Consider the following 25,842-nt stretch of genomic DNA (forward strand, 5'->3'; position numbering starts at 1 on the left):
TGTCAAAAGTTTGTGGGTTTTGCCTGTGTGGTTGTAATAAGATTGCTTGGGTGGGTGGGTTTGAAGAGAAAAGAGAAAAGAATAAAAGATTAAGATTTTGTTGAATTCGTGTCAACAATGCATTGTCGGGGGAAAATCAAGATAATTTCTCTATTAAAATGGTTTTAATTCCTTTTTACTGCTCTTATTTTTCTTATGAAATAACTTTCTCTCCCTCTCTCCCTCCCTCTCTCTCTCTCTCTCTCTCTCTCTCTCTCTATCTCTCTCTCTAAAAAGCTAGGGAAAAGCACTTTTGAAGTGTAGGTAGGTTTCCATATCAAGAGATGATTCTTGGAAACTATCTCACTGGGGATTTCCCTTAAAAGTCACGCCATCAATGCTTGGACTTTCCATAGGTCACATGTACAAGTATAAAGACTGTCAAGTTGGAAGAATATGTACCGTTATGCTAACAGTTTACAGTTAGCATACTATTTACCTAACTCGAGAGGTCGAGTGGAGGTACATCTCCCCAGGTCTTCTGATGAAGTGTTTCGCACATCGAAAATTTTACCCCTTCATGTGAGTTTAATTATAATTTTTATAAGTTTCCATTTATTGGTTTTTCAGAACAACTCTCTCATCAAATAAATTGTTAACAAATGGTATACCCATCCGTAAAAGCCGAAGCTTGTGCCACGGATGGGGAGTTGTAAAGTAACTTATAGACTACCCACCTATACGAACTATTGTCATACCCAAATACCTTTCTTAGATATCCTTCGGATTCGTAATCAGTCTGCATACAATGACCTATATACAAAAAACCTACCTCGGTGGTGTAGTGGTCAAGACGCTCGCCTGGTAAACAGGAGGGCGTGGGTTCAATCACAGCCGATGTATGGAATTTTATCCTCAATATACTTAATTTGAGAATTTGACCACAATAATAGTAGTAGCCTACTGCTGGAGTAAAGGGACTTTTCAGTCCTATGCGAGCAGTATAAATAAGCACTATTACCTATTATTATTATATGTTCTTATTCTTACTTTTTTTTTATTTTTATTTATTAAAGTGTTCTAACATTGAATTAGAATGTTATATACACTTTATTCTTACTTAATGATAAGTAAAAGATTCCAGTAGGTAACTACTGAAGGGCTTAGGGTGGCTCCAAGAAACATTCGATTTAGCCCAAAATCTAACGAGCAAATATCCATTGGGCTTTGATTTACTTTGATGACCCGAGCCACAATCAAAGTCCCGCAGTCTAAACAAGGTCTTATATATTTGATTGGTAATGACATTACATTTTATGGAACAATAATAAAATTAAGACCTGTTTAAATTTTAAAAAAAAAAGACATTTAAGTTAAGATTGACATAAGACATTTAGGTACAACAAACAATTCTACACATGCCTTCACTCACATATATTGCCATACACATCTCAACTCACGTACATACATACCACTGCACATGCTCACCATCACCACACACACTATACCACCCCTACACAACACCACCACAGGGGAGTTTCAAACCCGTAACTTCTCAACTGTAAGTTGGATAGTGTTGAAAGTTATACCATTCGATTGGGCGTGAAAAGTCACACGAATTAGAATATTACATAGCCTATAAGAAACCAGAGGTAAATATAGGCTTGTATACAAAATTTCAGGATTCTAAACTCATCGGTTCGAAAATTAAGGTGGGGGGGGGGCTTTATGAATGCACTGTATGTAGGTATGTACTTAGAACTTGATCTCTTACCGTTTACGAAATAAGGGCTCTATGTGGATGCTCTTATTTTTCTTATGAAATAACTTTCTCTCTCTCCCTCTCTCTATCTCTCTCTCTCTCTTTGGCTGGGGAAAAGCACTTTTGAAGTGTAGGTAGGTTTCTCACTGAGAGAACGACAGGAAAAAAGAAAGAAAGAAGAAGAAGAAGAAGAAGAAGAAGAAGAAGAAGAAGAAACCGATTGGTAGGTAGACCACTATATTTCCATTTATTTACCTACCGTAGGCGGTAGGTAGAACAAGAAGGATTGTAAGGTAGGTACCTATCTATAATTAATTTTTTAGAGGTTTGATACAGAGAGAATAAAATTGTAGGTACTTAACTGCCGAGGTTTTACTGTCTCGAAAGCGAAGAGAGGACAAGAAAGGAGAAAGCCAGCCGTTCCGAGAACGAACCATATCCGTTCAGGATAAAATCCGCGGGTGGGAATCGAACCCGCGACCTAGCGCTTACAAGGCTGACGCGCTATCAACCAAGCTAACTAGGTTGGCGAAGTTCAAGGTTTAAGAAGGCAAGAGCCTAGTTAGCTTAGTTGGTAGTGCGTCTGCCTTGTAAGCGCTAGGCCGCGGGTTCGATTTCCGCCCGGGGCGGATTTTTTCATGGGATAATGTTCGTTCTCAGAACGGCTGGCTTTCTCCTGTCCTGTCTTTCTTCTCTCTTCGATTTCGGGACGATAAGACCTTGGCAGTTACAGTAATTCCCTCTGTTAAACCTCTTAAAAAAAGATTACCTCAAGTAAAAAAGCTCAAAATTTTCTCGCCTCCCCCCAGAATACGGCCCTGGTCTCGGTATAGATTTATAGAAAATTATTACTCTTCTATTTTTTAGATAGGTAGAACGTAAAAAGTTGAGTACTGAGCTACTGAGTAGGTAACATTGCCTCACTTTTCTATACCTAGAGTTCACTACACCTCAAGTAAAAAAGCTCAAAATTTTCTCGCCTCCCCCCAGAATACGGCCCTGGTCTCGGTATAGATTTATAGAAAATTATTACTCTCTATTTTTCAGATAGATAGAACGCAAAAAGTTGAGTACTGAGTAGGTAACATTGCCTCACTTTTCTATACCTAGAGTTCACTATCACTTCACCTCCTTGAAACTTCTTCCTTCGCCTTGCTCACATTTTAGGAACCCCTGATTTTCTATCGCTGCGTGAACGCAAAAACAAGATAGCGCTAACTTCACAATCATCACGAGATAAGAGAGAAAAAAAAATACTTGGCCCAGTTTTTTGAAAATTTTTGCTCCTTTTTTTAAACTTTTTGCTGATAGCTGATAAAGGAAATGGTCTCAAATGATTTTAGAAGAGAAGAACCTTTCTGCAATTGATTTCCTGCTCAAAACCCCATGAATCAAGCGCTTATGGCGAATATTAGCTGGTAAGTACCTCAAATAACCATTTAGATAAAAAAATTCATTGTAAAAAGTACTCAAGAAGAAGAAGAAGAAGAAGAAGAAGAAGAAGAAGAAGAAGAAGAAAAAAACGATTAGTAGGTAGACCACTATATTTCCATTTATTTACCTACCGTAGGCGGTAGGTAGAACAAGAAGGATTGTAAGGTATCTATAATTAATTTTTTAGAGTTTTGATAGAGGTAATATCACTATATGGAAAATATTGCCATGAAAGTGCTCCTTTAAGTGTGTTCTGTACAAAATGTGTTGTCACCATTGAATATCCTCGACAGACCCATTTCACTCGACACAAGTGTTCCTCTACTATGGCAGCCACTTATAATGGATACACTGGTAAGTCAGTGTATTGGTTCTCACAATAAAGGGCTCCCAAGAGACCCCAAACTAACCCAGAGAAAGAGAGATTTGCAAAAGTTTTTGACTGTATGCACAGATTGTTTTTTCTTTTTGTCCTCAAGGGGCTAGCTTTCCAATCAACACTTTAGTGCAATAATGACTTGGATGTTGAATTTCTTGGAGGGTTCATGTATTGAGTTGAAGAAATGAAGGCCCAAGTTGTTTTCCAAAGATAAGCTAATCAGGACCAACTGTTGAAGAGTTATCGGGGAACAGTTGGACAAATGAAATGTGAGTTGCTCTGCACTTGGCTGAACTTCTCCAGAGTTTTGCCATCCACGGTAATCGAATAGGCGTACCCGAACGGTCCGCTGGGTTCAATCTTGATGAGACAGGGGACTTTGGAGTCTAGCTGGAAGGATTCCTCGCCTACGAGTCGGAACATCCAGTCCCGCCGCAGTAATTCCTGGAAATAGTTTCCCCTCTGTAAATAACTTTCTCTAAAAAAAAAAATCCTGGAAATGGAGGTTAGGTCGCGGGTTAGTTCCCGCCCAGGGCGAACTTTTTCCTAAACAAGTAAGGCTCGTTCTCGGAACGGCTGGCTTTCTCCTATCCTATCCTCCTTCTTTTCGCTTTCGGGACAATAAGACCTCCGATTTTACAGTTCTCCTAGGTTTTTTTTTCATTAAAATTTGACATAGGTAGTAATAGGTTAGGTATTGTGTTAATAACTTCTAAAAAATCACTAAGGTGGTGGTTTCCTACCGGAACCACTGTGACACAAAGGGTTAAAGAATAAAAAATATTGGTAGCCAAAATCATGTCAAACTTACCTTGGGTTCTGATCTATCTGATAGCTCCTTCACTGATATCCATACTTCAGTACCTACCCAGCTACCTACCTACATATCATTTACCTACACTGTATTGTCATTATGAGCTATCAGTCACTTGTGATTAGTATCATTATATATGAGGTATCATTATCATTATTATTATCATCATTATGAGGTATCAGTCACACATGATTAATGATTTATTCACAAAGGTCCCAGAAGGCACTAGGGTTTCAGGGTTATTATTGATAAAATTTGAAGAAAAATACATTATTCTAAAATATCTACATCTACTCGTGTAGGGTTGTTCTGGCCTGAGTGCACCCCAAATTCCAAACAAAGAGCTGATAAAAAATAATAGTTGATAGGTACATGGGATTTGATATCACAACCTCTGAAGTGGAAGTCTACTATCTCAAATCCACTCAGCCACATAGGTTACTATGTCTCAATAATCTCAATAAACCACATTTTCCCCAATTTCTTCTACATGGTGTTATGGTTAACACAGTGGACGTTGAACCAGGAGGTTGGTGGTTCAAGTCAAGTCATAAAGTTCATCGAGGGGTATTAAGCGGGGAACAAGAGTTAGGTAGGTGAAATTTAAAATGCTGTTGAAATTAATTTTTGTCCACTCAAATCACCCCCAGTTTGTTTTCCAGATTCTTTTTTGCACTAATTTTCTCTGCTGATCTTGGTATCTTGGCAATACTGAATTATTGCTGTTCTATTTATGACTATTAAATGGCTATGTAATTATCTATATTTCATGACTATTATGTACACATACTATTGAAAACTCCTTCTTGCATTTAACCTAACCCTATAATAACCAGGGTCACTGCTTGTTTGTGCCAGTTCCTTTGGTAGCAATATTCCACTGACATGACTTCTGCACAAGTACCACTAAGAATTCCATCACTTTCTTTCCTGGTAAAAATGAGTAAAATAAAACACCTAATTTAATCCTCTGCTGGTTTTGGAAGTAATTCTTGGTCCAGAACCTAATTGCGTGCAAAAATTGTAAAATTTACCCCTTTTTTAGGTTCTTGAGTGAAAAAAGTAATTTTAAGTGTGTTAGGTAATTTGTATTTTTAATGCTTGTCACAAATGTGGTTCCCCACTCAATACATTTCGACAGAAGCTATGACGTACTTTAGATTCGAAACACCAACCTCCTTATCCGAAGTTCTTGGTCCAAGCCCCTTATCTCTAAGATAAGGTAGATACCTACCTAATCTGCCATAGATTACCTTATCTTTTATTTGTACTTATCTAGTGTACACATTCATTCAGTGCCTAGAAAATTCAATCAGTTTCACATTGTATTAAAAAAAAAAAAAAAGTATGTACCAAGATAGGTACCTACCTACCTACTTAAAATTTTGACATACCGAGGACTGTGATATCCATAAATTGATTAAGAAAAAGGCAATACATAATCATCAAACTAATATCAGTTATTAGTGATGTTAGGCTGTTGTGTTTCTTATCACCAAATAGCAAACACCACCCAATCAGTTGATGATTTCTAACCTAATCTATTAGGGCATTAGGGTCTATTGTAGGGTCTATTGTTGATAGTAGGTTGCTCCTGCTAAAGAAGGAAAATTAAAATAAATACCTATATTTACTTGTTTTAAGATGTTTGATAAAGGGAAATGTGACTGCTGAGGTACTATCACATCACACCAAAAACTGGTTGAATATAAATAGCTCATTCCTAAGTATTCAGCTAAAAAGATAGTGTGAAAATGTGAAAAGTTAAAAAAAAAGTCCAAGAAAAGGCTGACTTTGCCAAAAGGTCCACTGAGCAAAAATTTAATTCTCAGCTTTTGGTTTAATTTAATTCCAAGCTAATAATGAAATTATTCTCTGTTAGTCCTTAGACCTTAGAGAGTGTCTCAATGGACCATTATTTCACATAAAAGCTATTATAACCAGGAATTACCTAATTTGTGGTCAGGTGAAGAGGTGCTTTTCAATTTTTGTGGTTATCACAGAATTACCCTGGCACCTCCTTTGTAATAAATTATTTACCAATCTTTGTAAATCTTTATTACACTGATAGATACTGCCACCAGTGGTTGCTACTCAGTGGGTTGTTCTGGCCTGAGTGCACCCCAAATTCCAAACAAAGAGCTGATAAAAAATAATAGTTGATAGGTACATGGGATTTGATATCACGAACTCTAAAGTGCAAGTCTACTATCTCATATCCACTCAGCCACATAGGTTACTATGTCTCAATAATCTCAATAAACCAAATTTTCCCCAATTTCTTCTACATGGTGTTATGGTTAACACAGTGGACGTTGGACCAGGAGGTTGGTGGTTCAAGTCAAGTCATAAAGTTTATCAAGGGGTATTAAGCGGGGAACAAGAGTTAGGTAGGTGAAATTTAAAATGCTGTTAAAATTAATTTTTGTCCACTCAAATCACCTCCAGTTTTCCAGATTCTTTTTTGCACTAATTTTCCCTGCTGCTCTTGGTATCTGGGCAATACTGAATTACTGCTGTTCTATTTATGACTATTAAATGGCTATGTAATTATCTATATTTCATGACTATTATGTACACATACTATGTAATTATCCAATTAAGTATCATTCTGTGGACATATCAAGAGATGATTCTTGGAAACTATCTCACTGGGGATTTCCCTTAAAAGTCACGCCATCAATGCTTGGACTTTCCATAGGTCACGTGTACAAGTATAAAGACTGTCAACTTGGAAGCATATGTACCGTTATGCTAACAGTTTACAGTTAGCATACTATTTACCTGACTCGAGAGGTCGAGTGGAGGTACATCTCCCCATAGTCCCCATGTCTTCTGATGAAGTGTTTCGCACATCGAAAATTTTACCCCTTCATGTGAGTTTAATTATAAATTTTATAAGTTTCCATTTATTGGTTTTTCAGAACAACTCTCTCATCAAATAAATTGTTAACAAATGGTATGCCCATCCGTAAAAGCCGAAGCTTGTGCCACGCATGGGGAGTTGTAAAGTAACTTATGGACTACCCACCTATACGAACTATTGTCATACCCAAATACCTTTCTTAGATATCCTTCGGATTCGTAATCAGTCTGCGTACAATGACCAATAATATATTCTTATTCTTACTGTCTTAAAGATTAGTACTTAAAAGATCCCAGTAGGTACCTACTGAAGGGCTTAGGGTGGCTCCAAGAAACACTCGATTTAGCCCAAAATCTAACGAGCAAATATCCATTGGGCTTTGATTTATTTTGATGACCCGAGCCACAATCAAAGTCTTAACTCAGTTTAAGTCTAAATCTTGGATTAAGGTCGAGTTTTACCACCGTGGATTGTCTCAGGATTGAGTTCAATCCGAGGTTGACCTGGCTATTAAGTATAGGAATATCTTCGTTTCACCTCAATCCCGCGTTGGTAAAGCAGTCTTATTGGCTGACAATTTTGTAATCAACTAATCAACTAATCAGATCTCTTCGATAAAAAAAAAAAAAAAAAAAAAAAAAAAAAAAAAAACCAGGGGGCAAAAACTAAAAAACATATTAACATAGACCAGGGTGTAACTCCAGTTTAAGTCAACAAGATACAAAAAAGCAATGATAAAAATATAAATCCCATAAAATATACAGGGTGTCCCATTAAAAAAAGCAATGCATTAATAGCATACAGTCTGGATTTCCGTATGTCGCTCCGCTTATCACCTAGCCCTTGTGGTGTCTCTTATCAGAGTTTCCTTATCAAGTTTATCACCTAAATAATAATTATAACATGACATAGTAACATGACACAGTCAATACTATGTCATTTTACGAGCAGTGTTGCCTCCAGAACCCTTGCTTTGTCATTGGAGCCTCAGTGTCCATATTGTTGACGTTGTGCTCACTGCAAGGTTGCCAACAATACCTTCACATGGTTGGTTAAATTGTTTCCCAAAATGGAAAAAGCAGAACAGTTTAGGGACTTAGGCAAAGCACATATTTTGAAGAGGTTTGATAGAGGAAACTGTAAGAACGGGAAGTCCTTTATCGTCCCGAAATCGAATATAGAGAAGGAAACAGGATAGGAAGAAAGCCATTTTGAAAGTGGTTTTGGATAGAGGGAATGGTAACAACCAAGTCCAGAAAACCATAAAGCAAAGAAACCAAAAAAACTGGTTTTTGGGGGGATTTTTTTCACATTTTCTCACACAAATGACTCTGATCTTGAAATTTGTTCGCGACCGACCTATGAACTCAAAGCCAGGAAAAGTTTTAAAATAACACTTCAGTCCCGTTATTATTTAAGACCGGTTTAGCGTTACCTTGATGTTTTATTTTTTATTGCATACGCCGAAGAAGGCCAATAATGGATGGGTGAACCTTAAAACATATAATGGGAATCAAGGGGAAGGGACGCCTCTAGTCTTGATTTTAAATTCATAACATGAAATTAAAATCAAAAAATCAAATCAAGAATAGTAATAAACTGGAATATTAAACAAAATAGGTAGGTACATAAATACTGATTTTCTTTAACCAAGATCAAAAAATTCCCGGAGGGACGGGCCCCGCTTGTTATTACTATTGTAATAATAAAGGAAGGACGGACTAAAAATGAAGAGTGTCAGGAATCGAACCCGCGACCTACAAGGCAAGCGCGCCTTCAAAGCTAACTAGGCTAAAGGCTTTTATTGCTCTTTTGTGTAAAAATGAAAAGAGCAGATTCCCTCAGTGTATCGACAAACTGTCTGCAAATCTGGGCACTTTGCCAAGTGTTGTTTTATTTTACGAGCGTTGTGAATCATTTCCAAAATGTGAGAAATAATGAGGATGCTTCCCAAAGCTCCCATCAAAACTTCTGTTTTATTACGGAATATAACGAAATGTTACGAAACATCCGGATTTATTTATTGTTATTATGTATTTTAAAATAGGTTTGATAGAGGGAACTAAAACTGATATAACATCTTATCGTGCCGAAAAAGCCGCGGACGTTACAAACCTTATCATGCAGGATAAAACTGGTCCCAGTCGAAAATCGAACCTGCGAAAGTGGTTCAGAGAGAGAAAAAAAAGAAGACCTTTCCGGGAATCGAACCCGATATCTCCGTGATACGTACGAAGCTCTATTTGACGGAAAAGCCAACAAGCCGTCATGTCATTAGGCAAACGTTTTACGTGGCCCTTATCTGCTGTTTCTTATCATATTGAATTTCTCAAAGGCTTGTGGCCCGAAGGTCAATTGTCGGATAGGATAGGAGGAAGAGGAGGAGGAGTAGGAGGAGAAGAAAGTTGTGGAAATGTATTGTTAATGTTAACATCTCCCCCTTTTTCTACTTCTCGTTCTTTTCCTTTCTCCTCTTTTTCGTTCTTCCTCTTCTCTTCCTCCTTCTTTTCACCCTCCTGATTGTTTTTCTCCTCTCTTTTCCTTTCTTCGTCCTTGCTGTCAACTCTTGATATTCTTCTTCTCCTCCTCTCCCCACTTCATTCTCTGCCTTCTATCATCCAATTTCTTTTTCTCTTCTTTCTCCATTTTTTTTTTTAGCTGTCCTTGTTATTCGCTCCTCACCTTCTCCTTCGCGTCCTTTTCTTCTCCTTCTCTTCCATCTTTTTCTTTCTCTTCGCTTCTCCTTTGTGTGTTGTCCTTTGTTAACAACTCTTATTTTTAGTCTTCTCGTCAATTGTCGGATAGGAGGAGGAGGAGGAGGAGGAGAAGGAGGAGGAGGAGGAGGAGTAGGAGTAGGAGAAGAAAGTTGTGGAAATGTATTGTTAATGTTACCATCTCCCCCCCTTTTTCTACTTCTCGTTCTTTTCCTTTCTCCTCTTTTTCGTTCTTCCTCTTCTCTCCCTCCTTTTTCTCCTCCTTCTTTTCACCCTCCTGATTGTTTTTCTCCTCTCTTTCCCTTTCTTCGTCCTTGCTGTCAACTCTTGTTATTCTTCTTTTCCTCCTCTTCCCATCTTAAAGTCCCCCAGCCAGAATAAGCTGGTCTAAGTCCCCCCCCCCAGCCAGACTAAGTTGATCTACTCCCTGTTTAAAGTCTCCCAGCCAGATCAACCTGGTCTACTCCTTGTTTAAAGTGCCCCAGCCAGATCCGAATTTAAAGAGTTATATCAAAACAAATATGAATAAATTCCATATCTCTGCTGATTACAGGTACACAGTAGAGAAAGATAAGACATCGTATCTCCATAGCAACCACAATCACAACAATAATAACAACAGCAAGTCCGTTCCCATATGTGGCCTTAATTTTTTTTTTTTTTTTTTTTCTTCTTTTTCCCTTTTTTTTTTTTTTTTTTTTTTTAGCTGTCCTTGTTATTCGCTCCTCTCCTTCTCCTTCGCGTCCTTTTCTTCTCCTTCTCTTCCATCTTTTTCTTTCTCTTCCCTTTTCCTTTATGTGTTGTCCTTTGTTAACAACTCTTATTTTTAGTCTTCTCCTTCTTCTTCTTCTTGTCCTCCATTCCTCTTTCTTCTCTGTCTCCATGTTCTCACATCCTTCAATATTCACTCAAGTTTAGGACCTGTCCTACTTCTCTGTCTTTTTCTTCTTCTCCTCCTACTCCTCCTTTTCTTCCTCCTCCTCCTCCTCTTCTTCTTCTTCTTCTCCTTCTTCTTCTTCGTTTCTTCCTTTAGATTCTCACATCCTTGAATATTCTGTCAAGTTCTACTGTCCTACTTCTCTTCCTTCCTTCTCCTCCACCTTCTCCGCCTCCTATTCTTCCCCTCCCTACTTATCCTCCTCCTGCTTTTACTCTTCTTCCTCCTCCTCCTCCCTCGTCTCCTTTTCTTTTTTCCCCCTCTGTCTCCATGTTCTCACATCCTTCAATATTCACTCAAGTTTAGGACCTGTCCTACTTCTCTGTCTTTTTCTTCTTCTCCTCCTACTCGTCCTTTTCTTCCTCTTCTTCTTCTTCTTCTTCGTTTCTTTCTTTAGATTCTCACATCCTTGAATATTCTGTCAAGTTCTACTGTTCTACTTCTCTTCCTTCCTTCTCCTCCACCTTCTCCGCCTCCTATTCTTCCCCTCCCTACTTATCCTCCTCCTTCTGCTCCCTCGTCTCCTTTTCTTTTTTCCCCCCTTCTTCAAGTTCTCTTCCTCTTCTTAATTCCATCATATCCTTGAACATTCACTTCTTCAGTCAAGTTTATGGCAAGCTTCGCGCGCGGCGTATCCTACTGCCCTAGTTTTCGTGTCATGCATGCCATCATGCACGATCGTATCTGTTTCCCCCTCCATGTCGCGCTGTGTACATGAGTGGATAGGCGTGTGTAGACTTTTCTTCCTCACCTAACCTTCCTATTTCCTAGCTTCCTAGCTATTACCTCCCTTGTACCTTCCTATTAGAATTTAAGTAGTACTATCGGAGCTACCTATGTTGTTGGTATGTGAAGGATACTGCAGTGTGTGGAGAGAACTCATCGTGTAAGGCCATCTTTCTGCACGTGCTCACCAGCAACAAGCCGGCCATACACTTCTATGAGAAACGACGCTTCAGGTAAGAGTAGAGGGTTTCGTCGTGGGGAGAAAAATCGTGTCGTGTGTAGTGGGAACACTCTGATTTGATTTACATTGCCTACAGGACATTTTGTGTCGTCCGGTGGAAAAAAAACCGTGTCGTGTGTCGAGAACTCATCGTGTAAGGCCATCTTTCTGCACGTGCTCACCAGCAACAAGCCGGCCATACACTTCTATGAGAAACGACGCTTCAGGTGAGAGGGTTTTGTCGTGGGGAGAAAAATCGTGTCGTGTGTAGTGGGAACACTCTGATTTGATTTACCTTGCCTACAGGACATTTTGTGTCGTCCGGTGGAAAAAAAAACCGTGTCGTGTGTATGTGGTCGTGGGGAGAAAAATCGTGTCGTGTGTAGTGGGAACACTCTGATTTGATTTACCTTGCCTACAGGACATTTTGTGTCGTCCGATGGAAAAAACGTGTCGTATGTAGTGTGACACTACTCTCATTTAAATCACCTTGCCTACAAAGACATTTTTTGTCGTCCGGGGAAAAAGTGATTGGCACTGGTTTTAAGGAAAAGGAAAGAAGCTGGGATTCGAATCCCAGCTAGGGTGGAAAATTTCTGCTCCCAAAGAATTTATTTTTATTGTTCCTTAACAATTTGCAACTTCGGTTCCTGTGTCCCAGCGATTTGAAAGAGGTAAGAAGGCAGCCTAGTTCGCTTGGCGGGAATAGTAATGTGGCCTTAACAATTTGCAACTTCGGTTCCTGTGTCCCAGCGATTTGAAAGAGGTAAGAAGGCAGCCTAGTTCGCTTGGCGGGAATAGGTAGTAATAGCAATATTTGTGCTTTATTTATTATTAAATTTTGACATAACATGACAGTAAAAAAGTAAAAAGTAATCACAGAATCACCCTGGCACCTCTTTTGTAATAAATTATTTACCAATCTTTGTAAATCTTTTTACACTGATAGATACTGCCACCAGTGGTTGCTACTCGTCAGTAGCTACTGAATCATATCCTTGAACATTCACTTCTTCAGTCAAGTTTATGGCAAGGTTCGCGCGCGGCGTATCCTACTGCCCTAGTTTTCGTGTCATGCAGGCCATCATGCACGATGTTATCTGTTTTCCCCTCCATGTCGCGCAGTGTACATGAGTGGATAGGCGTGTGTAGACTTTTCTTCCTCACCTAACCTTCCTATTTCCTATCTATTAGAATTTAAGTAGTACTATCGGAGCAGTCACAGAATCACCCTGGCACCTCTTTTGTAATAAATTATTTACCAATCTTTGTAAATCTTTTTACACTGATAGATACTGCCACCAGTGATTGCTACTCAGTAGCTACTGAATTACCTACCCTTATGGGTTGTTCTGGCCTGAGTGCACCCCAAATTCCAAACAAAGAGCTGATAAAAAATAATAGTTGATAGGTACATGGGATTTGATATCACGAACTCTAAAGTGGAAGTCTACCATCTCATATCCACTCAGCCACATAGGTTACTATGTCTCAATAATCTCAATAAACCAAATTTTCCCCAATTTCTTCTACATGGTGTTATGGTTAACACAGTGGACGTTGAACCAGGAGGTTGGTGGTTCAAGTCAAGTCATAAAGTTCATCGAGGGGTATTAAGCGGGGAACAAGAGTTAGGTAGGTGAAATTTAAAATGCTGTTGAAATTAATTTTTGTCCACTCAAATCACCCCCAGTTTGTTTTCCAGATTCTTTTTTGCACTAATTTTCTCTGCTGATCTTGGTATCTTGGCAATACTGAATTATTGCTGTTCTATTTATGACTATTAAATGGCTATGTAATTATCTATATTTCATGACTATTATGTACACATACTATGTAATTATCCAATTAAGTATCATTCTGTGGACATATCAAGAGATGATTCTTGGAAACTATCTCACTGGGGATTTCCCTTAAAAGTCACGCCATCAATGCTTGGACTTTCCATAGGTCACATGTACAAGTATAAAGACTGTCAAGTTGGAAGAATATGTACCGTTATGCTAACAGTTTACAGTTAGCATACTATTTACCTGACTCGAGAGGTCGAGTGGAGGTACATCTCCCCATAGTCCCCATGTCTTCTGATGAAGTGTTTCGCACATCGAAAATTTTACCCCTTCATGTGAGTTTAATTATAAATTTTATAAGTTTCCATTTATTGGTTTTTCAGAACAACTCTCTCATCAAATAAATTGTTAACAAATGGTATGCCCATCCGTAAAAGCCGAAGCTTGTGCCACGCATGGGGAGTTGTAAAGTAACTTATGGACTACCCACCTATACGAACTATTGTCATACCCAAATACCTTTCTTAGATATCCTTCGGATTCGTAATCAGTCTGCATACAATGACCTATATACAAAAAACCTACCTCGGTGGTGTAGTGGTCAAGACGCTCGCCTGGTAAACAGGAGGGCGTGGGTTCAATCACAGCCGATGTATGGAATTTTATCCTCAATATACTTAATTTGAGAATTTGACCACAATAATAGTAGTAGCCTACTGCTGGAGTAAAGGGACTTTTCAGTCCTATGCGAGCAGTATAAATAAGCACTATTACCTATTATTATTATATGTTCTTATTCTTACTTTTTTTTTATTTTTATTTATTAAAGTGTTCTAACATTGAATTAGAATGTTATATACACTTTATTCTTACTTAATGATAAGTAAAAGATTCCAGTAGGTAACTTTTTTACTTTTTTTTTTTTTTTTTTTTTTTTTTTTTTTTTTTTTTTTTAAAGTTGTACCTACCAAGATAGGTACTTAAAATTTTGACATACCTACCGAGGACTGTGATATCCATAAATTGATTAAGAAAAAGGCAATACATAATCATCAAACTAATATCAGTTATTAGTGATGTTAGGCTGTTGTGTTTCTTATCACCAAATAGCAAACACCTCCCAATCAGTTGATGATTTCTAACCTAATCTATTAGGGCATTAGGGTCTATTGTAATGTATTGTGTAAAGTGTTGATAGTAGGTTGGTCCTGCTAAAGAAGGAAAATTAAAATAAATACCTATATTGACTTGTTTTAAGAGGTTTGATAAAGGGAAATGTAACTACTGAGGTATTAGCACATCACCCCAAAAACTGGTTGAATATAAATAGCTCATTCCTAAGTATTCAGCTAAAAAGAAAGAGCTAAAAGAGTGTGAAATTGTGAAAAGTTAAAAAAAAAGTCCAAGAAAAGGCTGACTTTGCCAAAAGGTCCACCGAGCAAAAATTTAATTCTCAGCTTTTGGTTTAATTTAATTCAAAGCTAATAATGAAATCATTATATGTTAGTCCTTAGAGAGTGTCTCAGTGGACTATTATTTCACATAATAAGCTATTATAACCAGGAATTACTTAATTTTTGGTTAGGTGAAGAGGTGCTTTTCAATTTTTGTGGTTATCACAGAATCAAAAAAAAAAAGGCCCCCCTGTAAAAAAAAAACCCCCCCAAAAAAAAAAAAAAAAAAAAAAAAAAAAAAAAAAAAAAAAAAAAAAAAAAAAAAAAAATAGAGCCTTCTGCTCTTTTGCTTTTAAAAGGTTTTATCGTCCCGAAATCAAAGACAAAAGAGAGGACAGGATAGGAGTAAGCCAGCCTTTTGCGAAAACGAACTTTATCTGTTGAAAATAAAATCCGCCCCGGGCGGGAATCAAACCCGCGGCCTAGGGCTTAGATGGCAAACGTACCCTTCAAGCTAACTGGCGTGAGCAAAACAAAAACTTGACAATGGCTAAGCACAATTCTCGCTCATCTAATTCTTTTCATTCAATGCGCACTCAAGTAACAATGTGTAAAGGAATAATAGAAAGTAATAAGGGTAATAGAAAGTAAAAAGAGGATTAGAGGACGAACAATCAAATAGGTGATAATAAACATATTAATTAATTAATAAAATTGTTGATTATGGTCACACTTATTAATTTACATCGTGTTTGCGTCGGGCACCTTTTGTGTCTTTAATTTAATTCGTGATTTAACAATAGGACGTGATGGCACTTCTTAATTGGTCGGATTTTTGCAGTCAAGGATTTCGCTGGCTATTGTCACGAGTGATGACATTTTTTTTTTTTTTTTTTTTAGGTTTATTAATTGATTCATATACTTGCTCAGTGATTAAATAGCCTTGGTCACAGTACGTTCTGGTGGTAGCACACCATAGGGTGGAAGTAATGGTTCGACTCCCGCTCTAAGTAAAATTAGACGAAGAAAAATCGTAGCGTATATAAGTGCTATGTATGGTTGGATAAAAATCCATACAAAATTGAAAGATTGTCAAGATTGACGCTTTTAAGTTTAAATCTAAATAGGGTTTCCTAGAAGATCGACATTTCGACACATTCATCTGTTCGAATTATAAGAAGTATCATGTCAAATAACCAATAACACAATTATTCCCTGCCAATGGGCTCGTCGTTAGATGAGATGTTTTATATATTGAGTTGATTGTTTTAAATACAAACATATTTTACATATTCTTTAATAATAATAATAATAATAATAATAAAAAATAATAATAATAATAATAAAAATATTCAGATGGTTTGAAGTACCATGTTTAGACTGTTGGGGTAAAGGGCTTTCTAGTCTAATTCGAGTAGGATAAACAAGGTATATTCTACTAGCGAAAAAGGGCTAGATGGCATAACCTTAGCAGTGAAAAACTGAAAAGGGAGTTGGAAAAATAATAATAATAATAATAATAATAATAATAATAATAATAATAAAAAACATGAAAGCTATCATGTCCAATAAGTAATTAGTAATCATGTTAATGCTCAGGTTAAGTAATTATTATAATTATAGCGTCAATACTTAATGATAATGACCTGTGTGTTATGTTCTTTGGGTTTGCATGTCATCCTGCGTTTTTCCCTGCAATTATTGATCTATTACCAGTCCCAGTAGCTCAGAGGTAGAACGTTGGACTTGTAATTCGGGGGGTCTGTGGTTCGGATCCCTGTGGTAACATAAAAAATTAGTAGCGTCATTTCGAGGTGAACATTAAATTTGTAAAAGCTTTGCTTAAATAAACCTTTTTTTTCGTAATTGGTCTATGACTCTTGGGACACATTAATTTTTAGGTGGGAGTCGTTCAAGTGCTCATAAGGATATTTTGTGTCGTTCGGAAAAAAAAATCGAATGAAACTCACGACAAATGGGCCAAACCGTTCGGGAGTAATGGTGAAATTCAAATCCCCCCCCCCATCCCAAAAGTTACTATCAGTCATTATTTATTATCAAACTGTTGGCTTGCTGACAGCATAAATAAGAGGTACCTATGTATATTATTAAATTAAATCTTATTAAACGGTAGACAACAGTATATTTTCTGAGTTTCTCAGAATTACAGCTCTAAGCTTTATACTTATACTTATTGGTACTTTTACTTAGCGGACTGAAAAACATCAATCACAGGTTGCATAGGTCACTCAATAATTACCTCAGATTAGCCTCTTGGTTAACCTTGGTGGAAAAGTGGCTCGGTGTCTGTCAGTAGTTACTAGTCAGTATCTATTAATGAATTAGACATGAACAGTTGATAAAAATCGCGGTCAAAATACCGCCAACCGCAGCACCTATCTCAGCCTATCTCAGCCAGTTTTGTGTTGCATCCTTGTCACATTTGTGAATTACATACCAAATTTCAAGTCTCTAGCTCATATCGTCGCAGCACCTATCTCAACCAAACGTTTTGAGTTGCATCCTTGTCACATTTGTAAACTCCATACTAAATTTCAAGTCTCTAGCTCATACCGTCTGCCCGAGATATTGTTAAATTACACCGAAAACCGCCAAAAAGCGGTAAAATGCCGCCAACCGTTGCACCGGTCTTAACCAAAAGTTTCGTGTCGCATCCTTATCACATTTGACATTTACATACCAAATTTCAAGTCTCTAGCTCTTACCGTTCTCGAGATATTTTGTTTACACACAGACAGAAGGACAGACACACACACGGACCAATGGCTGAAACTTTGGATTTAGGCTCTAGGGACCTCAAAACGTGTTTTGGCACTAAAAATAGGGACCTCAAAACGTGTTTTGACACTAAAAACTGACCATCGAAAATTTGACCCGATTACATTACTTTCCTTCCTATATATAGGATAAGGAAAGTAAAAAGTGCCCAGTAGCTGTTTCACTTAATTGTTGTTTTAAGCTTTATGGTACAACGAAATTGAGGAAATATAAATTGTCGGTATGAACAGTCGGTTATTGTTTCAAGTTGGACCATCGGCCACTTAAACCCTATGCCTTTACAGCTTGTGCACTAATGTGCACCCTAGCCCCTCGCCTTAACGTCCAAGAGGCACTGGTGTAATACAGCATGACAAGTATTACACACAAGCTACGCCCCTGATATTAATTTGTAAATTGCAATACAAATTTTCATGTGTCATTATCGATATACAAAGGGAGTTGAAATAATAATAATAATAATAATAATAATAATAATAATAATAATAATAAAAAACATGAAAGCTATCATGTCCAATAAGTAATTAGTAATCATGTTAATGCTCAGGTTAAGTAATTATTATAATTATAGCGTCAATACTTAATGATAATGACCTGTGTGTTATGTTCTTTGGGTTTGCATGTCATCCTGCGTTTTTCCCTGCAATTATTGATCTATTACCAGTCCCAGTAGCTCAGAGGTAGAACGTTGGACTTGTAATTCGGGGGGTCTGTGGTTCGGATCCCTGTGGTAACATAAAAAATTAGTAGCGTCATTATTACACACAAGCTACGCCCCCGATATTAATTTGTAAATTGCAATACAAATTTTCATGTGTCATTATCGTACATATCGTATTTATAGTTCACGAAATATTAGTGCAATACCATTTGAGAAGTATTTCATACGCACTTTGTATATCATATACCTATAACAATGAAATTCCTGTAACCATATCTCTGTAACACACATTTCATCATGGATCATGGTGTTCACGAAATATTAGTGCAATACCATTTGAGAAGTATTTCATACGCACTTTGTATATCATATACCTATAACAATGAAATTCCTGTAACCCTATCTCTGTAACACACATTCCATCATGGATCATGGTGCAATTAATTCGGCGCACGGAATATATGGTCATAACACGTGGAGTTTGATAGGATATCTTAGGTAAATAAAACAATTACCGGTAACCAGGGCCGTTTTTAGAGGGGCGAGGGGGCCCGGACCCCCACCCCCCTCGGGCTTAATTTTCCCCCTTTAAGTACTGTAGAATAGAATATACCCTGTTTATACTGCAAGAATGAGGCTGAAAAGTCCCTTTATTCCCACAGAAAACAAGTATTTGGTACCCTTATGTATTTGGTACAGAATAGGTGTACAACTGTACATTTTATGATAAAAACCTTGCTTAAATTAAAAAAAAGGGGTAAAATACAAAATAAAATAAAGTCTGTAGGTACTCTAGGTCAGACACTCAGACTCCGAAAATTTGGTTCACCCACCCCCGGGTAAATCTGTGTGGACCGTTGGGCTTCCCTCGGTACGGATAATTCTGGAAACGGCCCTGCTGATAACATAATTATTATCTGAAGCGATGCTCTGTTATGCTGGTGTTCTAATCGAATAAGGAAGATACTGAAAATAGTCGGATTGAAAACAATACTTTTCTTTACATATTGCCTTGGTCCTTGGTCGTGTAGTGTGTAGTGGTTAAGACGCTCGCCTGGTAATCAGGAGGACGTGGGACCAAGCCCAGCCGCGTATTGTAAAAATTTTTTGCCCCCTTAAAATACTTATAGCTTATAGTAAACAAAACTATTGAATGAAATACCGAACATTAAAAAAAGTACAATAATAACGTAAACAATTTATTAAAATTCTCTACAGCTGTATCAATGATATTTGCCTTATGACACAGCATTTTGTATAATATAATTATTAAATTAAATACAATATGAAACAATAAAGTATAAAAGAAGTATTGTACATTGTACTGAATAACAAATAACAACGTCAATGGAAAATAATCAAAAGTCAATCGTCAAAAGCCGCCTTCTTATCAAGAAATCATGTTATCTACTTTCCTAAACACCATTCCCTCCGGGGAACCTGAGCCGCATGAAAAAACAGTTTACTATTACCGTTCGGGCGTGGGCTCGCCGCCATTTTGTTTCGGATCGACGCCATGTTGTTTTTCCCGGACGCCATCTTGTTCGTCGCTGTCGTCCGTGGAAAGTTCGGATGGGGTGCAATGTCCGTGCGGTTCGTGTCAGTGGTGAGTAGAGGCGGTGAAAACTTGAGCCGCCAATTTTTTTCACGAATTTTTCTTCGTCACATTTTTTTTTTCTCGTGGGGCGGGCTCGAGGCGTATACAAAAGAATTATTGTGTTCACATTGCCAACGAGGAAAAATTCGGAAAAATGTAACTTTGGACGAAGAAAAATTCGTGCAGTGTGACACACTGGCCGATGGCCGACACTGAAAGTACCTAGGTAGCGTTCCTATTTCTAGTTTGGCTTTGCCATCATATTATATTGAACGCATATTGGTCGCACGATGTTGCTTTGTAAATATTATTTAAATCAATAATGATGTCATTCCTATGATTAAAACCTGCCGTTGGAACATTACTCGGTTTACATTTGGCAGTGATTACCTAATAAGAAATAAATAATAATAATAAAAAATAGTCACTTAAAATAAACTTTATACCTAGATATGTAACATATTTCAACTCTACACCTTTTTATAGAAGATGAATAAGAGTTTTATGTAATTAAGATAGTTCTTCCTCGTCTTTTCCCATGTTCAGACGGGGTTTCAGGCTGGTACACTCTCTGTTTAAAGTCCCCCATCCAGACTAACCTGGTCTTCTCCCTGTTTTAAGTCCCCCAGCCAGACTAAGCTGGTCTACTACGTACTTTAAAAGTGCCCAGTCATCCTCCATATCCGAAGTTTACCGCGTTAATCACCGACACCGATACAAAAAATAAAATAATATAATACACCTTACTGGTCTTTTGCTTTTTAAAAGGTTTTATCGTCCCGAAATCGAAGACAAAAGGACAGCATAGGACAAAGCCAGCCGTTCCGAGAATGAACATTATCCATTCAGAATACAATCCGCCTCGGGTGGAAATCAAACCCGCGACCTAACGCTTACAAGGCAGACGAAGAAGAGCAAAAACTCGACAATGGCAAAGCACAATTCTCACTCATCTAATTCGGTTCATTCAATGTACAGTGCACACAACAATGTGTGAATGAAAAAGAGGAGTGGAGACCCTATACTCCCTCTTAGAGAATAGTGAACAAATTAAAATAATCAAATAGGTAACAATAAACATATTAATTAATCAATAAAATTGTTGATTATGGTCACACTTATTAATTTACATCGTGTTTGCGTCGGGCACCTTTTGTGTTTTTAATTCAAATTTAGTTCATGATGTTGAACAATTTAATTTGTGATTTAACAATAGGACGTGATTGCACTTAATTGGTCGGATTTTTGCAGTCAAGGATTTCGCTGCCTCTATTGTCATGGGTGATGGCATTTTTTCTCTTTTTAATTGAATACTTGCTGAGTGATTAAACAACTTCAGTGACCATACGGACACTTGATGAATATCATAAAGGAAGACAGGATAGGAGAAAGCCAGCCGTTCTGAGAACGAACATTATCCCATCAGGATAAAATCCGCCCCGGGTGGGAATCGAACCCGCGGGCTAGCGCTTACAAGGCAGACGCACTACCAACTAAGCTAACTAGGCTGGCTAATTAATAAGTTTCGTTTGTTTGTTTGTTTGTTTGTTTGTTTGAATTCATTATGGAGTTGACGAAAAAATAGAAATGATGTCACCAATGCTTGAATGAGAATCGTCTGATTAATAATATGAAAACCTGGTAAACAAAACGATAAATACCATTTAAATATACACATGTGATTACTTGATTGGTAGCAATAATACGTAAGATGTGCGATAGGTTGCCACAAAGTTAAACGTAGAATCCCAAGTCTGGTGACTGGTACACACTCTACGATTTGTGCTTACGAACGGATTTCATGATAATAGTAATAATAAGTTAAAAAATTTAAATCAGATAAAAATAAATAAATTATTCTTATCAAGACAATTTTGATTAAGATGTTTTAAATTGGTGAGCTTTCGATGTCACTCAGGAGTCTCAGGACATCATCTTCAGACCAAGATAGATGTTGACTCTATCGCAGCACTCTATCCGCTATTTTAGTATGTAATAATAAGCCCACCTCTGTGATTGAGTAGTCAAGAGTACTAAACTCTCAACCTGGAGGTGCTGGCTTCGAATCCCGGCCAGGGCGGAAATCTTCTGACGAAATTTTCCGTTCCTGGATAGGCATGGGTGTGAAAGAATGTGCCTTGAAGTAGCGCGAAAGTGGTACCGAGGTACATTTTTTTTTTTCTTTAAGTAGTAGTAATAATAATATAGTGCTTATTTATACTGCTCACATAGGACTAAAAAGTCCCATTATTCCAGCACTCTATGAACTCCCGCTCACCTGACTACCAGGCGAACGTCTTGACCTCTACGAGTCTACGCCATTCAGGCAGTAATAATTTTCCACCCCCAAAATTTGTTCTGTCAGGTACAAGCATTATGTCAGGATTGTGGTCAAATTCTTAAATTATATTGAGGTTAAAATTCCTTACCTCGGCTGGGATTGAACCCACGCCCTCCTGACTACCAGGCGAGCGTCTTGACCTCTACGCCACCAAGGCAGTAATAATTTTCCACCCCCAAAATTTGTTCTGTCAGGTACAAGCATTATGTCAGGATTGGTTCCCTATAGACTATCCTCTCTCCTGGTACAAGGATATAACATCCGAACCTTCATTCTATTCATTGGCGGCCCTGTACAACGGAGTCATCATCGGTCTGATAGTGGCTGAAATACTACAGTATACCTCCCTCAATAAAGAGGTAAGTGGACGAACCATCTACAGTAGCTACTTTCCTAGTATGAAAGTGTCTTATGGCTGTAAAAACTTTTCACAATTTTTCTTATTATTATTATCATTTTTTTCATTATTAATATCATTACTGTTATTTGTTGGAATGTGTGATTTATTTATGTAAATAAATGAAAAGTATTCTTATTAAAAAAAAAACCTCTTTGAAAAAAGTACTTTTTTTCTCCCTCTCAGGACAAAGACATTCTGGCCTCCTCATTTGACAAGCACATAGAGGTAGGCTACATACTAAGCCTAGGCGTCAGCGAAGACTACAGACGGAACGGTATAGCGTCGCTACTACTGGACAACCTCATCAGTCATTTGACGACGGCGGAGAACTCATCGTGTAAGGCCATCTTTCTGCACGTGCTCACCAGCAACAAGCCGGCCATACACTTCTATGAGAAACGACGCTTCAGGTAAGAGTAGAGGGTTTCGTCGTGGGGAGAAAAATCGTGTCGTGTGTAGTGGGAACACTCTGATTTGATTTACCTTGCCTACAGGACATTTTGTGTCGTCCGATGGAAAAAACGTGTCGTATGTAGTGTGACACTACTCTCATTTAAATCACCTTGCCTACAAAGACATTGTTCTCGAGATATTTTGTTTACAGACAGACAGACACACACACGGACCAATGGCTGAAACTTTGGATTTAGGCTCTAGGGACCTCAAAACGTGTTTTGGCACTAAAAACTGACCATCGAAATTTTGACTCGATTACATTACTTTCCTTCCTATAGGATAAGGAAAGTAAAAAAGTGATTGGCACTGGTTTTAGGGAAAAGGAAAGAAGCTGGTTTCGAATCCCAGCTAGGGTGGAAGAATGCCCCCGAAGAATTTATTTTTATTCTTATTTAAAACACTGTAAAAAAAAAAAAAAAAAATGTCTGATTCGTTTTGGCAACCCAAAATTTGGGCATCCCGTCGATAAATTTTATTGATTGTTTGTCTCTTTCTCCTTTTCTATTGCTATTCTTTTGAAAGGAAATTTACAAAGTTACGGAGTCTACCAACATGAATTCAGTTGTTATTATTAAACGATTAGATCAAACTTTATTTACAGAATAAATGTTTACAAATGGTAACATAATTTACATATATATATAATTGTAAATCTGTCTAAAAGACAGGTATCAACCGAGTTTCCTCCACTTCTCACGGTCCTGCGCATCTTCTTTCATCTCCTGGTAACTTCTCCCTCTTTTCACATCACTTATTAACCCGAATCTCATTCTACATCTTGGTTGGGACACATACTTCGTAGAAATTGTCTCCAGAGAAGAATAATGGAAGGAAAAATCGAGGGAAAGAGAGGAAGAGGTAGAATGAGATTCGGGTTAATTTACATATAAGTACAAAATAAAGTTTGATCAAGGGTGGGGTTAATGCCTAGGCATTCTCTACCAAAGAATTCTATTATTTTATTTCCCCCCCCCCAGACTTCACTCGTTCCTGCCTTACTACTATTCAATCAAAGGCCGGAGCAGGGATGGATTCACCTATGTATTGTATATAAACGGGGGCCATGCGGCCTGGAGTCTGTGTGACTATGTTAAACACTGGTGTGAGTCATTGTATAGGTATGTATTTCATTTGATCGAACCAGCAAAGGTTGAATGCGAAGGGCAACCACTCGTAAAATTTGTAGCCAAAACCAAAAGTCAGCCCAAAGGAATCACCCTATTGAGACGCTCACAAAAAGTGTATTGTATATAAACGGGGGCCATGCGGCCTGGAGTCTGTGTGACTATGTTAAACACTGGTGTGAGTCATTGTATAGGTATGTATTTCACTTGATCGAACCAGCAAAGGTTGAATGCGAAGGGCAACCACTCGTGGAATTGGTAGCCAAAACCAAAAGTCAGCCCAAAGGAATCACCCTAGTTACGGCCGATTGAGACGCTCACAAAAAAACACCTTTCCCCGTCTGTAGACGGGAAAAGGCGAAGAAAAAGAAGAAGAGGGAACTATAACTGCTAAGGCCTTATCGTCCCGAAAATGAACAGAGAAGAAGAATAGGGTAGGAAAAAGTCAGCTCAAAGGACGAACCTTACCTGCTTAGGATAAAATCCGCCCAGACTGGAATCGAACTCCCGCCTACTTACAAGGCAGACGCGCTACCAACCAAGCTAGCTAGGCTGGCGAACCTTCAATAAACATCAGCTTATCTTTATTCTTATTTCTTGTTTGTGTGTGCAGAATAAACCTAAGTTCCTGGCTGTATGGAAGGCTGACTGGGGCAGTACATTGGGTGTGGCCCGGTATGAGACGCGTAGTGGTGGAGAATAGTTCTACTTTACTATCCCACTATAGCTGATCTTTGTGACAACCCTTGGTGACCAGGTACGTACAAAGTCCCTAAAATTCTTTTTCAAGGGTAGTCTGATTAATGTCTGATTATTATACCAACACATATTGCATGTGGTGGAGAATAGTTCTACTTTACTATCCCACTATAGCTGATCTTTGTGACAACCCTTGGTGACCAGGTACGTACAAAGTCCCTAAAGTTCTTTTTCAAGGGTAGTCTGATTAATTATCAGACTGATTAATGTCTGATTATTATACCAACACATATTGCAATCCCACTATAGCTGATCTTTGTGACAACCCTTGGTGACCAGGTACGTACAAAGTCCCTAAAATTCTTTTTCAAGGGTAGTCTGATTATTATACCAACACATATTGCATTTTGTTCTTCTGTTCTCAGTTTGCCTTCACCGTCACCCGAAACAAAGGTTCAAATTTTACCAAAAATAGTCGATAAGTTTCCTTCTCCTACCACCCATAGCGCTAAGAGCATTACTATCCCTGATACCAGAAATGGCATTACTTCTATTGCTACCAATTCAGTTATGACCCTACTCCTACCACCCATAGCGCTAAGAGCATTACTATCCCTGATACCAGAAATGGCATTACTTCTATTACTACCAATTCAGTTATGACCCTTAGTATTACTAACCTTGGAAGAACAAATAACAGAACTAGTAACACAAATAGAAATAGCATTAATTCTACTATTACCGATTCAG

General features: G+C 37.9%; 1 protein-coding gene and 1 long non-coding RNA gene across 6 annotated transcripts; both read left to right on the forward strand.

Annotated features, from left to right (window-relative positions):
• The first annotated feature begins 415 nt into the window (after positions 1-415).
• Positions 416-25,669, forward strand: LOC103512157 (N-alpha-acetyltransferase 60). 5 transcript variants are annotated; one of them, XM_026825717.1, is made up of 8 exons: positions 416-561; positions 10,502-10,591; positions 12,457-12,505; positions 22,608-22,772; positions 22,997-23,223; positions 24,247-24,387; positions 25,007-25,150; positions 25,518-25,669. In XM_026825717.1, exons 1-7 carry the CDS (start codon positions 524-526, stop codon positions 25,122-25,124), a joined length of 828 nt encoding a protein of 275 aa, XP_026681518.1. In that variant the 5' UTR covers positions 416-523; the 3' UTR covers positions 25,125-25,150; positions 25,518-25,669. The 5 variants fall into 5 exon arrangements, with proteins under 5 accessions (XP_026681518.1, XP_026681521.1, XP_026681522.1 ...); XM_026825720.1 differs by lacking the exon at positions 416-561 and adding an exon at positions 2,978-3,159; XM_026825721.1 differs by lacking the exons at positions 416-561; positions 12,457-12,505 and adding exons at positions 2,978-3,159; positions 12,545-12,597 and having other exon boundaries at positions 10,502-10,587.
• LOC113468636 lies at positions 18,790-20,090 on the forward strand. The gene is made up of 2 exons (XR_003392310.1): positions 18,790-18,973; positions 19,606-20,090. It is a non-coding gene; the product is annotated as an uncharacterized LOC113468636 (long non-coding RNA).
• Positions 25,670-25,842: the final 173 nt, after the last annotated feature.

Source organism: Diaphorina citri, unplaced genomic scaffold (assembly GCF_000475195.1).
Source record: "Diaphorina citri unplaced genomic scaffold, Diaci psyllid genome assembly version 1.1 scaffold798, whole genome shotgun sequence".
Classification (NCBI taxonomy): domain Eukaryota; kingdom Metazoa; phylum Arthropoda; class Insecta; order Hemiptera; family Psyllidae; genus Diaphorina; species Diaphorina citri.

What these genes read in the sequence shown, in the direction of transcription:
- LOC103512157 (XM_026825717.1), top strand. Translation starts at nt 524, where the DNA reads ATGAAGTGTTTCGCACATCGAAAATTTTACCCCTTCAT. An exon ending in CGAAAATTTTACCCCTTCAT is followed by an intron (nt 562 to 10,501) that starts GTGAGTTTAATT and finishes TGCTGATTACAG; the next exon opens with GTACACAGTAGAGAAAGATA. An exon ending in TATGAGAAACGACGCTTCAG is followed by an intron (nt 23,224 to 24,246) that starts GTAAGAGTAGAG and finishes CCCCCCCCCCAG; the next exon opens with ACTTCACTCGTTCCTGCCTT.